This window comes from Triplophysa dalaica, chromosome 17 (assembly GCF_015846415.1).
Source record: "Triplophysa dalaica isolate WHDGS20190420 chromosome 17, ASM1584641v1, whole genome shotgun sequence".
In the NCBI taxonomy this organism is placed as follows: domain Eukaryota; kingdom Metazoa; phylum Chordata; class Actinopteri; order Cypriniformes; family Nemacheilidae; genus Triplophysa; species Triplophysa dalaica.
In genome coordinates this window covers 15,290,553-15,306,310 of record NC_079558.1, presented here as the reverse complement: position 1 = coordinate 15,306,310, position 15,758 = coordinate 15,290,553, and the positions used below count along the sequence as shown (strand labels likewise).

General features: G+C 37.4%; 1 protein-coding gene across 4 annotated transcripts in view; it reads right to left on the bottom strand.

Annotated features, from left to right (window-relative positions):
- wnk4a (WNK lysine deficient protein kinase 4a) overlaps nucleotides 1-15,758 on the bottom strand; it is a 49,503-nt gene that overhangs the window by 25,361 nt on the left and 8,384 nt on the right. For 3 of the 4 annotated variants that reach the window (XR_008909363.1, XM_056770730.1, XM_056770731.1), the window contains exons 3-7: nucleotides 4,902-5,074; nucleotides 4,420-4,640; nucleotides 3,197-3,354; nucleotides 712-800; nucleotides 108-327 (exon numbers count right to left, since the gene is read on the bottom strand). Coding sequence is in view for 3 of the 4 variants with exons in the window: in XM_056770730.1 (XP_056626708.1) it covers nucleotides 108-327; nucleotides 712-800; nucleotides 3,197-3,354; nucleotides 4,420-4,640; nucleotides 4,902-5,074 (861 nt within the window). In the remaining variant the exon portion in view is untranslated. Of the gene's footprint in view, nucleotides 1-107; nucleotides 328-711; nucleotides 801-3,196; nucleotides 3,355-3,430; nucleotides 3,857-4,419; nucleotides 4,641-4,901; nucleotides 5,075-15,758 lie in introns of those variants that run through there. The other variant, XM_056770732.1, reaches the window with a different exon arrangement.

The following is a 15,758-nucleotide window of genomic DNA, read 5'->3' as shown; positions in this document are numbered from 1 at the left end:
CTATGATATGGTGCTAGTAACAGCCCATGGTATGAATTCGGCTTGGGCACAGCCTTAAAATGTCGGTAAACCCTGCTTTGTAGGTGTGGACAACAACTCAAACTCACCATCTCCTGCGCCACCTCCTCTGGCACATCTTTGTAGAGCTCAAACAGAAACTCGATTGCATTGTTGTCCTTGTACTTCCCATGGAGCTTCTTGGTGTCGTCCATACGAAGCCACAGTTTGAGACTGGATTTGACCATATCGTCTTCCTCAGTCAATTCAACGTGAACACCGTTGTTCTCCTGGAAGAATGTGTGCTCCAGCAAGTCTTGGATGGTATACCTAGTAAACAGTTGGATTGGTATAAAGTCAAACAAACTGTATTACAGTAAGAACACTACTTTTAAATTACAAAGTGTAATGAAGAAATCATTAGTTTGAAATGGGCTTAAAAAGTGTTAAAAAGTTTTGTTAAAAAATATATTATTGTATCGGAAAAATGGAGTGTCGGTCAAATTGAGTGAAGCAAATGTAACAAAACAAGTGAGTTTGCAAACCAAAAATATACAATCAAATAAGTCACTGCCGAGTGTTGCTGTATTCAGCTGTAATAGTGATGGGAGTTACTATTAAATGTAAGATTATTGATTTGGAACGCAGATCAGGATTGTAGCAGGTATCAAAGGAACAAAGAGAGTGAAAAGGTAAGTCGTACAATGAATGTACCTTTCATCTTTGTTCATGCGGATACAGCCTTCAATAATTTCCTTTAACTCCGGAACTTTCACTTTGTAGAAACTGTCAGGCTTTATTCCCTGAAATAATAAATACAGCAAGTGTCAAATCTTAACATCAGTCAGTAATGAGAAATACGTTTTACTAACGCAATTCGTGGATGTCCGGTTATTTTTATGAATCCCAATTTAAAAGTTAACAAGGTTTGAAAACAACCCAGACATTGATAAAAGAAATATTGAGAGTCATCTCAAATGTATTAAAAAAAAGAAAAACTAAATATAAAGACGTATTCTCAATCAGTGAAAAAAAATCAAACAACAGTATCATTATCATAAAATAAATACTTACATTTGTATTAGATTTGGGCTAAATGAGTACTTATTTCAGACTTAAGGCCATTGCACATTGAGTCCGAAATTTGCGTCCGAAATGTCCGCACGATAAAAAATAAATACGACCTCACGTTGTGTCAATCACATTAACACACTGCTTCCGATATTTTCGTTAAAAAACATTCGGACTGTGTTCGAATTTCTGCGTTTTTCGCATCCGTATTTTGAGAGGCATTTTGGCAATTCAGAGACACCGTACAAACGAGCACAAAATACGAAAAAACACATACGAACATTTTGGACTGCATGTGCAAAGACCTTTAAAGTTCAGCTCAAGAATGTTCAAGAGTAAGAGAGTAGCGACTGGCTTATTTAACTGTCTAATGGACATCTATTCATAAAACCACCAGACAAGAGGACTCAGTCACTCTATTCCAATGTTTTATGCCCTGTAACACTTTTATTTGCATGGGGAGTTGATAATAACAGTACAAGATCACTACGATTAACCGTTTGCCAACTTTTAACATTTCACATCAGTTCTCTGTCAAATTATCATTTTTAGACTATATCTGACTATATCACTTTTGTTTTGCATAGTAACATGGTTATTGCACAGCCATTCAAAAGAAACACTGTAAAGTTTATACCAGGATTTCACAGAATGACAGCTTGGGGAGCTAGACTTTCCTTGCAGTCTCACGTAATATTTGTGGAGCATAAGGTCCATAAAGCAGTGAGTCTGTTGAGGTGTTGGATTCTTGGATGACTGCCAATTCCGTTTACACTTTAGTGAGGTGCTTGGATTTGTCATTAACACTCAACAACTTTTTCAGTGCAGGCTTTGTTTCGTTCATTCAAGACGCGTCATTTAGCAAACATATGAAGTGAAAACATTGCCGTAATCTAAATACAGTGTGTATGAGGTCTAGGAACAAGCTTATACACATCATAATTTGGTTCCTGGTGTGAAACATTATAAAAAATAAATACATTGAAAGCCTGATTTTTTGGATCACTCCAATCCAGTTAAAATTGTTGATTGTCTTTAGAAACAGTACTTTTTTAAGTATTGAAACTTTCACTTTAAACACTTGACCGCAGCATGTAGACTCATTTAAAGGGGTGATATGGCGTGAACACGTGTTTTTCTGTGTCTTTGGTGTGTTGCCCATGCATGTATTAGACACGTAAAATTGCAAAAATTAAAGTGGGGTCGCTATCTAAAAACGAATGCTCGCCCAGATCTGCCTGAAACGCCTCGTGTAACCATACCACCACAAATCTACGTCAGTCCGTGGTATGATTTGACTTAGACCGCCCAAATGTATACGCAAGTAAGGTGGGCGTACCTGTCAGTACAATTGCTTTGAAACCTGATGTTCCAAATATGGTAAAATGCAATACATTTCAGTCACACACTTATTAAAGTATTCTACCAATCACTACACACTGGTAACTGGCCACTCATAGCACACCTCGCTTTTCAGAGCCATGAATTTTGTGAAAAATCTTCGTGTTTCAGAGAGGATGGGCAAAGAAAAGATACAAACATGCACGGTATGTGGAAAATACACCGTTTTTGAGACTTAAATCATTTATACACATTGCATACACAACCATAATATTTGTTTTAGCTCTGTCATATCACCCCTTTAATGTATGTAGTTGTATGAAGATCCTATCTGAAAATTGTATCTAAGGTCAGGACAGTTTTTGCTGAGTGAATTCATATGTTGCAAGTTTTCCCAAATTAAATAAAGCTTTGACACACAATGTTAACTATTCTGTGGACAGGCCTCTCTTATTACCAAAAAATTAACGGGGCTATTGCTATATCTCCCTTAAACTCAAATTAAAACCAAAGACGTAAGTCTTAAACCTTGCTCTGAGACAAGTCATGGCAATGCATGAAGAAAATTAAATTAGTGAACAGAAAAGGATGCTTATTGCATTTTCTATGCTGGTTTAAAGGTCTAAATTCTAAGCCATCTTTGCATACAGACACAACGCGAACACACAGTACAAAACGCAAGGGTTATGCTCAAACTAAGTTTTGTCTACTGAGCAAGAGGCTTTCTGATGAATTCTGATCAATTTTACAATTTTTTTTTAGCTGATACAGACATGTTTAAACTCACGCTGGTGACTTTGCGGTAAATTTGGGCTGCGTTTTGGCACTCCGAGTATGGATATTCCGATGTGGTCATCTCCAAGATGCACATGCCAAATGCGTAGACATCCACCGCCTCATCATACTTCTCCTCATACATTTCTGGAGCCATGAATTCTGGCGTTCCTGTGAAACACAGTTTGGACAATATTACTCTGGTCATCCATCCATCCATCCATTTTCTACCGCTTATCCGAACTACCTCGGGTCACGGGGAGCCTGCGCCTATCTCAGGAGTCATTGGGCATCAAGGCAGGATACACCCTGGATGGAGTGCCAACCCGTCGCAGGGCACACACACTCACTCATTCACTCACTCACGCACTCACACCCTACGGACAATTTTTTCCAGAGATGCCAATCAACCTACCATGCATGTCTTTGGACCAGGGGAGGAAACCGGAGTACCCGGAGGAAACCCCCGAGGCACGGGGAGAACATGCAAACTCCACACACACAAGTCGGAAGCGGGAATCGAACCCCCAACCCTGGAAGTGTAAGGCGAACGTGCTAACCACTAAGTACTCTGGTCATTACTAACAAAATCAACTTTGGTAATACCATGATCATTGGACATGGTACAGGGTAATACCATGTTTTAGAAGGACCTTGAAGTTGGATAGATGGATCGAGTGCGATGGATGTGGATAGACTTTTCTGTTTATATATACACATACAATGTACATACTATCTATTTCAATTTCAGTATCATGATATTGCCACAGGTTTTATTGTTAGGCTGTAATGATCAAAGGTGCAAATTTCTAAGAGAAAACTCAATCGTTAAAGGGATATTCCAACCAAATTAAAAAAATTCTGTCATAATTTATTCCACCACCACCTGTATACATTTATTTGTTCTGATGAACACTAAGAAAGATATTTGGGAAAATGTAAGCAACTGACATTTCTGGGACATCATTGACTACCATAGCAGAAAAATAGTTGTATATTTTTTTTTGTGCTTTGTTTAGTAGAATTTAAGGAATCAAACAGTTTTAGGGCACTTTTGACTACCATTTTAATTTTTCCTACTATGGTAGTCAATCATGTCCCAGAAATGTCAGTTGCTAACATTTTTCCAAATATCTTTCTTTGTGTTCAACAGAACAAAGAAATGTATGCAGTTTTGGAACACATTATAAAATGTATAATAAAATAACGACAATTCACTGGCTTGCAGTCAAATACCTATCACACTCTTTGCAAAACTTGCTCTTTTGAGTGTGGCCAGTCCAAGGTCACCAATCTTCACACTTCCTGTGGGTCCTGTGATGAAGATATTGTCACACTTCAGGTCCCTGTGGATGATGGGAGGGGTGCGTGTATGCAGGAAATGAAGTCCTTTTAAGATCTGACGACTCCACCTCTGTAGAAGCTTTAGTTTCATTTCCTTAAAGCGCTTCAGATACCTAAGAAGTGGGCAGATACATCAACATCTCCTTAACATATTAAGAAGACATTAATACGATAAAAGACATTCGTAGCCTGTTAACTGTCACCCGTTCCATATACGGGACACCTAAGTTTGTGTCAATATTGTGCATGTAATTTCTAATCGAATCATGACAAACTATACATCATAACTCATATACCATTTTAGTGCCAACATTCGTTTTCATGTGTAGTCTCAAAAAGGGCTCTGACAGTTAACAGTTAAAAAACAAACTCACGTTTTTAGAGTGCCAGACGTCATGAGCTCAGTGACCAGCAGGATACATTTGTGACCCTTCACATTGGACTTCCATGAGTCATAAAAGCGCACAATGTTTGGATGCTGAAGACCCTTTAGCATGTCAACCTCTTCGCTGAAGCGCTGTCTCTCCACTTTTGTCAGTTTTCGAGTCTGATAAGAGAAAAAAAAAATATGAATATGCCCAACATTTTAGTCATAACGTTGTTCTTCTATGTCCCAACGATGGAGTATAGATCTTACAAGACATTCTAAGAAAACCTGGATGAATGCGATCTTTCATACCCTATTGAACAAAAGCTATATCAAAAAAGGACTTAAGTTTAATTGAGACAATTTGTATGACGTACATCCTCCTTCTGAAAGCATCATTCACTGGTTACTCTGGCAGATATTCAAATGCCACTAAAGCAGATAAGAATCTGTAACTCAAACTAGTTATTTTGATTATATAGCGTTACATAATATTCACATAATTAGAACCTATTTAAAACATAGGCGTTTGAAAACCTTTAGTGAACTGCAACTGGACCAAAGACAAGAAATGATTTGGCAACGTGAGCGTTTCTGTCCTCTTGTGGGTATGAAAGGCCTGATTTAGCTGGCCAGGGCCTTTTAGCCGTTCGAGGTGGGTGGAAACTCCTCAGAGACACCAGCCCAAGCACCATGAATCCAACATTGAATGAATTCTAGGAAAAGCAGTGTGTATTTATGTCTTGAGTGACCACGCTGTAATGCTGAATACATATAGGATAGGGACAGAGACTCTGCAAGAATAGCGTCTACATTTAACTTAAGGCAAATACATTTCCAACCAAAACAGCCTACTGCAAAAACCCAGATGTCTTATTTTAACCCTAGTAGTAAACATAACATTAATATCATAGATTACTTCTTCTTAATACTTAATGTGAAATGTGGTTTGACAGAGGTAAACATCAAAAGTAAAACATCTGCTGCCTATGTTTACTTAACTGAGAGGATGTAAACATTTGTGAAGCACTTTTACACAAATGATTAAATGTCTGTAATGCACAAAACATTATATAAAAAATGAGGTACATTTACAAATATCCCACCTCTCCCAGCCTCTTCTTGAATTAAATTTAACCCAAGGTAAAAAAACAAACAAACACACCAATACCTGAAATCTCTGAATTGGCCTTTCACAGATAAACCAAAGGTTTAAAAAATAGAAAAACCCAAGAATTTAACAGAAGCAATCTTACATGCTTGAGAAAAAAACATTTAATATTTCCTGTTCAAACATGTTTCTTCCCAACCCAACTTCTCTTTCCCTAGGGCCTAAGGCTTTTCGAAACTAAATGACTGACATGCATTCTTCCCTTTTACACACACATGTTAGCCCTCGGTGTAGTCACTCACGCTATATCTCGGTTTACTATGGTACTCTCCCTCTGAGTACCTGTACACGTATAACAGCAAAAAGGCAGCCATACATTAAAAAAACACTATATCTATATGAAAGACATTAAGACTGTTGATCTTATTAGGGATTCAAAACATCGGTTTTGCATTTCCAGTCAAGATGAGACTGCTTTTTCCATCCATGTTGTGTACAATCAACATTGACTGATATCCCCGATTCCAGCCTCATATTAGTCACGCGATCAAGACTCACTTATATACAAAGACCAGTTTCAACCCCAGGTAATACCCCAAATACATCTCTATCTTCCGAGGACCAGAATATCAACTGAAAATGCAAACAGGCAGTGGGTCGGGGGGGTTAAGAGGTGAGGATTGGATCTTTTAATCACCAGCCTAACAATTTACAGTGCATTTGGTAAGCTGAACTTTTTTTAGGCTGGATATACTGTAAACAGGCATTTGATTCAAATGCCTTCTAAAAGAAGAAATGTTTGTCTATATGTAAAGTTGTCTCTCCCCAAAGTAAGCAGCCCCAAAACAACAAGTTTCCATAAAAATATTGCTTCTGACAAGCCGTAAGTAGAGTCCAACCACTGCTGTACACTACACAGTGACTCTACTGTAACTCTATAAGTACTACAAAACAATCCAGACATTTTATTAAGAAATTGAGCTGTAAAACATAAAATGGATAGCTCGATCACCAAAATTCTTGAAAATAGTTGATGTTTGTATACGCAGATATTTAAAATAACACATTTTACTGTTGTAATTGCAATTCCGTGAAACCTCACAATTTTGCTAAAGGTGATAATACCGTCAACATTTCATGCCGGCCCATGCCTAAAACGTATACTATTTTATTTAATAAATGACTTAATGGAGATGGATGACTTTAATTTAGTTTAAAAAGCATTTTGGGGTTAAAACCCAAAAGTTCTTGAGAAAATGGTAATTTCTGCACAATGTGAGTACATCGAAGATGATGTACAGTATATGACTATTTTTGCATTTAAAAAAAAAATGGAAACATAATCCTCATAGTTCCCTTTGTGCTATTCAACAGTTTTGATGAGCTTACTATTTCTCTAAAATGTAAAAAAGAATGAATAAGTCAGTGAATAAGTGTCCAAAAACTTGTGGTGACATGTAGTGTATATCACCAGTTATCATATAAAATATGATATATAATAAGTATCATTAAACTAAATGTGTCTAAAGTGTGCTCTGTCCAGAATCAGATGCATGAGAGTTGACCCTTTACGCAATACTGCATAGCTTTGCAGTTCTCATCCAATTTGTGACCCCCTTAAGACATTGAAGTAGTTTTTAGTTCAACACAGAACTGCCACAATATATGACAGCAGAAAGTAAAGGGGCAATAAATGGTTAAATTGAATATTCTATTGGATTTGCACTGTTAAAATATGTTAAAGCTGCATGTTTGGCTTAAATGTGAGTAACGTGCATCCTGGAGGAAGACTTACAGTGTCTCTGCCACCCTAAAGAAATAGTAGCAGCTTATGCTCAGGATAGCCGATGGCACAGCGAGGACGCAATTACAAAATTACACATGACAACCTTCACAGGCTTAACATGATTGAAAGAACCTAAGGGTTTGTAAGTGAATATGGTAGTCTATGTGATTGACAAAAGTAAGAAAAAGGAAATGTCGCATGTAAGACAGCTATTCAACATTTCCAAAGCAAAGAAAAAAACACTAATATAATAGAGTGTTTGCATTTAGTTTTTGTTATAGATTTTGGAAGCTAAAAGAATTTTGAATATCTAGCAAGAACAGATTTTCTGGTGCCAAATGAGACTGCTTTAAAAAAAAAAGTTCAGTGTTTACATTTAAGTGTATGTGCCTTAGTACAAACTGCATAAGACAGTGGGCACCGAGACAGTATTTTGTGTGCTAACCAATATGCACATGAGTACACGTTTATGTTGACTATTTATTTAAAAAAAAGCATGACAAACCATATTTGTATTTGATCAGTAACTTCTAATTAAGTTCATTATTTAGTAACAAAATTAATATAGGTTACGGTTTAGTGAATGGTTATTATCAAATATTTTATCAACCATAGGCATTTATTACTATTTGTAACTCAAAATATGCTTACGTAAGATTTTTTTATAAATAGCTTGTCACTGTAATGCCTGAATGCTTAAAAGAATGTACAGAAACACATACATATGCATTCAATCACAACACACTGCTGGGGGTGGGGTGCAGAACAGAACAGCCGTTTCACATCATTGTTTAACTATTTGTAAACCTACATAAACCAAGAAAGCATGTTTCTCCCAAGCATGCCAAACCACATCCATTAACTCCAAAGATTTCTGAGCTGAGTCAGTGAGAACTCCAATGCAACATGAAAGAAAAGTTAGCTAGACTTAAAAACAGTAGTTTTTTTCCAAGTAAAATCCTAAAACGTTTCAGCAAAGTTAAGCTCTGTGTCATTAGCTGTGCTTGTTAAGGCTGTTGCAAGCACTGCGCAATGTAGAAATTATCAAAATACCACAAATGTGCATATCAGGATATAATTATATATATTTTTATACTTGATAATATGACAATGTCGATTTTTCCTGGCAAAGCAAAATGGATCCCAAAGATTTAAATTTAAGGAGGACCCTGATCCATATCTAGAGTAAAAATACTGTGCAATCAAAATGTGTTCTTTACATTAAGGCCAGGGTTTTTCCTGGCTCAAAATTAGTTGGAGGGGGTGCAACGCGCATGTAGGCCCTAGCGTCCCTTACAGTGTCTTAACAAAATACTTAACTAAATTAAAGTTCTAAAAAGTTTGTATCAATTGACTTATAAGTCATATAAAGCATAAAATGTATTCAATCAAACAGAAAAGTTTAAAATAAGCCTTTTTTATAAGCCGTTTTAGCCCATAAACAACCAGCATAAGTAAATGAATAAAGCTCATTCACACCCTACGTTCTTTTGTAGTACTGTAGTATTTTATATCACTTACATTCTGTGTGAATGAATTGTTGCAAAGGAGTCATTTGTTTGTGAGTCGTTCTGATCGCAATGTGTGTTCATACTGGCGAACTCGCTTTGTACAGAATAACGCTGATTCAAGGGTCAACTTCACAGTTAAAAATATTACAATAAAATAAAGAAGATTAATTTAGGAAACCTATTCAAGAAATTGAACGTAAAACACATGACCAGCAGTGTTTTTTGTGAAGACACTGGAAATATTTTTGAAGAGAGTCTGAAGCCCCATTCAGACATGCAGAAACTAGCACAGGCAAAGCGACGCGATCTCATTCATTTCCATGGAGAGCTGTGGACTTCCGGCCACACCAGTGACAGTGACCGTTGGCGACAGAAAGTGTCCAGCGACGAGAGTCAAGCGACTGGTAGAGAAAAGTTGAGAATTCAATTTTATGCAAATGATGAGTAAAGCAGTGGAGCTCACGTACCATGCACACATTCTAGCATTCAATGCCAAGATCCAAAAGACTGGCTGGTGATGCGAATTGCTGATCTTTTTAACAGGGGAAATTAATTGAAGAGTTTGGTTCCAAAATGAGATGACTGTTTTAAATTTTAAATCAATTTTTTTATGGTGCGCTAAAATTAATATAAATCAAACTGCACTCGGTTGTTTTGATGTGGCCATAATAACTAAAGAAATACATCTACACAATACATTAAAAACCTAATCACATAAAAAAACATGATTTTTGAAAATGTTTATTATCTCATTTTGGAACCAAACTCTTCAATTACAGTTTTAATAATCCAAACAACATCAGGATGTTTAAACTCCACTAACTCACATCCAAAAGCTCAGGTCACATGTCTCTAGTCATCATCAGCGTGTGGAATAAACACATCAATGCTATAACCATAAACACATGAATATTGCATCAGGTTTGTGTATGATACCAAGCACATGGAGACAATGAACACCTGTCCTTTGGTCACCAAACAAAGTTCTTCACAATGTCTTCCAAACCTCTGACATAGAAACTGCAAGTTACGTCAAATTATTTCGCAATTGAACTAAACTGCATAACTCAAGTCAATAAATCAATTCACAAAAATCAGACACCGCCCTCTCACTACAAAAGTTTACAAATATTGAAACCTGCTGGGTCCTTGACTTTTGTTTAATTACAACTTTTAAAAAGTAAGGAAATATAAACAAACAGTCCTTCATCATTTGTGCAGCCATGGGTGACGGAACAATTAACATCACTGAAGAGTATTGAAAGAAGATTCAGACCTCAAACTAGGCTAGTAGAAGGGAAAGAAATCATAATGACGAACCATAAACTGCTGCAGGGGTTTCGAGGTCCCAGCTCAATTTTCCAACTTTCTGTTGATTCACGTTGATGCAACACTTAATCCGCATGAAATGCGTGGCACATGAAATGTGTGGACAGCTTATGGAATAGCTGTTACAAAGTACACACTTTTGCAAAAAGCCACTGCATTTATTTTCCTACTATTTTAAGATGTGTTAAATATTGTGAACTTGTTAAAAAGTTGTGCATCCTTTATGGGGTGTCATTTTTATGTTGAAATAGTTCATTTGTGAAAACAGCTACAAGGAAGCAATTGGTTGGTTGATTTCTCAGAAAGTAACAATGTTAACATAGCATTTCTGTGGCGCTTTCAAAACATTGCTCTGTTTAAGCATCCCTTGCTGCCCAACACAACAACAGTGTCTCATACAAAAGTGTTGTTTCAGAACTACCTGTTTTTCTGACCAATAGCACGGGGGGTTTGGAAAATATGTCAAAGGAGTCATATGACACGGCTAAAACAAATATTATCATTTGTTTTAGATCTAGTGTAATGTGTATACACAATTTAAGGTTTAAAAACGTTGTATTTTCCACATACCGTGTTTGTATCTCCTCTTTGCCCCGCCTCTCAGAAACACGCAGATTTTTCTACAAAGCTCATCGCTCTGCAAAAGCGAGGTGTGCTACGATGGGCCAGTTAACCAGTGCATAGTGATTGGTCGAATACTGCAAGCGTGTGACGGAAATGAAACACCTCTTACCATATTTGGAACATCAGGTTCCCAAGCAACTGTACTGACAGGTATGCCCTCCTTACTTGCGTTTACATTTGGGCGGTCTTGGTCAAATCATACCACGAACAGACGTAGATTTGTAGGTGTGTGGTTACACAAGGCGTTTCAGGCAGGTCGGGGTTAGCATTCGCTTTTTAAATAGAATGCATCTTTTGTTCAAACACTTTAATTTTTTCAATTTTATGTGTCTAGTACAGCGGTTCTCAATCCTGGTCCTCGCGCCCCCACTAGAACATCACTAGATATTCTGCCATAATTCCAGTTCGAAATGGGCATAATGTTGGGCAAATCTCAAGATTACGGTTAAATAACCCTTCAATCTTCCGTAGAAGGTTTTGTCTGTGTGAAGACGCTGCAGGCAGTAGTGTTGCGCAAATTCGTGTTCTTAAATTAACGTCAGCCGATTTCCTCTATGCAGTTATTAGAGAGCAAAGAACACAGTAAAGGGAACACGTCAATCGGAACGCGGTTCATTCATTGAGCTCTCTTCTAATGAGCTAGAGATTTAAATCAGGTGTGTAAAACAAGAGAGATACAAAAAACATGCAGAGCAGGGGGGCCTGAGGACCAGGGTTGAGAACCAATGGTCTAGTACATGCATGGCCAATTTATAACACACTAAAGACACAGAAAACACGTATTCGCGCCATATGACCCCTTTAAAAATTAAGAGCACAGTGCTTTTGCAACAGTGTCTAGTCTAAAAATAGTCACCCCTACAATGCTTATGCATTTGGGACCCTTCCATAAATTGAAAATGTTTATTGAGTACTTGTGGGGATCTGCATATGTGTAAAGGCAGGTTAGAAAAGTTCTGGCCTAGCTCCACATTACATAAGCACTGCCGATGTTATAGTGCTCCGCTTGGGCAGGACCACCTGTCAACATGCTCATTATAAAGACTGAAGAGAGAAAATAGAGAGGATGCTTGTGTGTTTCTGTGAAGCAAGACTTTGTTTTACTTTGTTAGGCAAACACAACCATCTTACAATCAAAACTAAAGAAAAAGGTAGCAAACCACAAATGCATGATTGTGTACGAATGGATTCTTTGACTGTAGAGGAAGTATCAATATCAGCATGCATTGCAACAAACAAAAAGTCATCATTCATGAGTCACCAGCAAACACAGATAAATGGATCCCATCTGGAGATCATATATCATACAGTCAGTCATACTCTTCACTCACATACCTATAAGATTGGTACTGCGAAGGCCTCTATAATGTAGATTACATTATCTATAAAGCCAGAGGATTAGGTGTGAACACCTGTAGGCAGGAAGCAGCCCAAAGGAACACAACAATTCATTGTATGACAGTTGAAATGTGCAGATGATAGAGTTGAAATTCCAGCTGCTGGAGCTGTTCAACAGTTGAAAATAATTGAAATGTCAATTTAATGGAAATGAGAGAAGGGATAGATAGAAAGATATTTATGAGCATTCCACATACTGCAGTATTTGTGTGTAACTTTCAAAGCCTGTCAAGAATATATTTAGGTATTATTTAGGCCAAAATAACTAAATGAAATCATTCAATAAAATCAACTAGGTTAAGTCTAAGCACATTTACTGGATGCAAAACTTTAGTAGTGCTGCAATTTAATGGAGTGAATTTAGGTCTGCACAAAATGTTCTCCCCTATCTTTGTGTGCGTGTACATGATGTGAGCCACTTGTGTGCGTGGGGGGTGGAGGGTCAGGTTTTCCCTATGTTGTAGGGACCGACAAAATGTCCAAAATGATACTGTAGTTCAACCTGAAATTTTGATCTGCTACAGTCCATACAAGGAAAACATATTACTGATGTGAATATTATTCTTAAAACATGGCATTGTCTTCTCCTTCCAGATCTGATAGTGTTACTATTTCAAAAGAAGAGGCAGTGACACACACCGTGAGTGAAACCGATAGCCGACCAACAAACAAAGAAAGACATACATAGAGAAAGACAGAAGGGGGGTGGGTGTGGAGAAGCAAGATAACTTTGGGAAGAGCCAAAAATAGGAGTTAACACAGTATGGCTTAAGTATGTGTCAGCACTATTCCTGCTCTGTATCAGAGACATTTAACCTGCTGTTGGATGACTCCATAAAAACTGAACTGAATAAAAGTTACATAAATGCTACTTGATATAAGTTCACTATAGATAATGATGGCAGTTTACACAATTTCCCAGTATTTGTGTTGTAAATAAGGGGGATAAAATGATGACAAAAATTATACCAAGATCCAAGATGTATGCCTTGTCCTGATTTTAACATGGTTGTATTCTTCAAAACCTTATAAACATGGTGAAATGCCTCAATATGGCAAAGATAAGACTGAAAGAACAGCTGGTTTGATATGTCCATTGTCCAGTGATGTCCTGATGTGGTCCAAGACAAGCACCAACACTAAACCTAAACATTTGTGCACTGTGTAAAGTTGTGTCATTTAATGCTTCATTTAAAAGGTAACAAGCTATCTGAACATTTACTGTGCTTCTGTATTTTCGTAAAATTAGAAAGCCATCCCAAAATTATGTGTTTTGTCATGTTAAATGTAATTTTAAATAGATACTAGACATATGAGCCTTTGTTTAGCATCTATGGCTCTATTTTCAGAACTTAACATATACCTAACTGGCTTTCATAGCAGCATCTCTATAGTGATGCCTACGTTAAGGGTTATGACACAACTGGAGCGAAAATTACAACACAAAACTTGAATATTTGAAATAAATTGCCGCATACCATCATTAAATAAAACCAACAACATAAGGGCCCCCCATGGCACCGCATGTATTGCTGCGCTCCCGCTCTGTCCATCCAAGGCTGCATGGACAGGCAGAGAGTTTGCCCAGAACAGTTTAATTCCGTCAACCTTAAATATTGCTATTGTTTAAATATTTGACAACAGTGGTGCTGACAGAAATAAGGGTGAACCAGAATTACACTAATTGCAACAGAATAGCTACTAGTGTACTTTTCCCAAGCATGAGGGAAAGAGGCAGGCGTGGAACATGATGTACTCCAGGGCTCAGTAACCTGCTGAAGAGTAACTTTAACAACAGACAACAGGCCAACATATTCCCACTCCCGACTTGTCACATATTGATGTTCAGCCAACGCCCCTTGACGTCGCTTTTCAACATGCCGAGTACCCCTTTGGCATATGTGTTGTGGTTAGCCAATGTAATTGTGTTTGCGTGACACTATTCAGGCAGTTGAAGCAATACGTAAAAGTTTACTTATTCCATGATATAAAACACAAGATACAAGACGTCACAGTGTCGTTCAAAAAATACTTATATGTGAGGAAAAAACGCAATACCAGTCTTAAGTTTCACGCGGACATTTGTAGTAATAGTCAAAAATACATTGTATGGGTCAAAATTATTGATTTTCTTTTATTGCAAAAATCATTAGTCTATAAAGTAAAGGTCATGTTCCATGAAGTTATTTTGTAAATTTCCTACTGTAAATATAACTATTTTTGTGAGTGGATGCAGCAAAATCACAAACAAAAATGGCGGGAAACATGCCTATGAACATCGTTCGCTGCTGCTGCTCACTCATTGGGAAGTACCCACTCAAGTTTGGTATCTATGTAAAGGTTAGAATTTCCTCTATTGGGTTAAGAGCATCATTACAGCGGTAAATCATTAGAGAGCGTTAAAACAAACCAGTTTCTTCTTAGCTACGGCCTGCTACAGTGCTTAACAACTTCAAAGGTCATTTTCTTAATATTTAGATTTTTTGCTCCCTCAGATTCCAGAGATTCCAGGGTCACATATAGAAATAAGTGAACCAAAGCCAAACAGTCGATTAGTTTGAGGAACAAGTGCGATCACCATCTGCTGTACATCTAAGGTCCGGCGAACACAGACGTTGAAAAACAGCTGAAAGCGTTACGTCAGTTTCGCAACCCAAAGCAAAGTAACACTCCACTCTACAAAAAATGACTCCCAAGGGGTACCCTGTGCGTTAAAAGGTGAGGCAAAGGGGAGGTGACCCAACGTCAATATGTGACAAGTCTGGATTGAGTAGTTGAACAGGCTTGTTCATGTAAACTGCTGTTGAATAAATATGTTTTTTTTCCAAATTGTGTAAAAATTCCTGGTTGTTTCTGTCATTTCTTAATCATTATTATAATGAGCATAATGCAAAAGGATTTTATTTCTGTAGTAGTTCTTTAAAACAGGTCTGAACCTCAGAGAGGTTCTTGATGTCTTCACAAATATATTGTGATTAATGACTACAGGGCTGTCTGTCTTACTAAATACACACAGACCAGTGGAACATTTGGAGAACAAGAACAGTTTCTTTATTCAGTTTGCAGTTTTTACGTTGTCTGGAAAGGTTGAAGCTTTCTCTATTT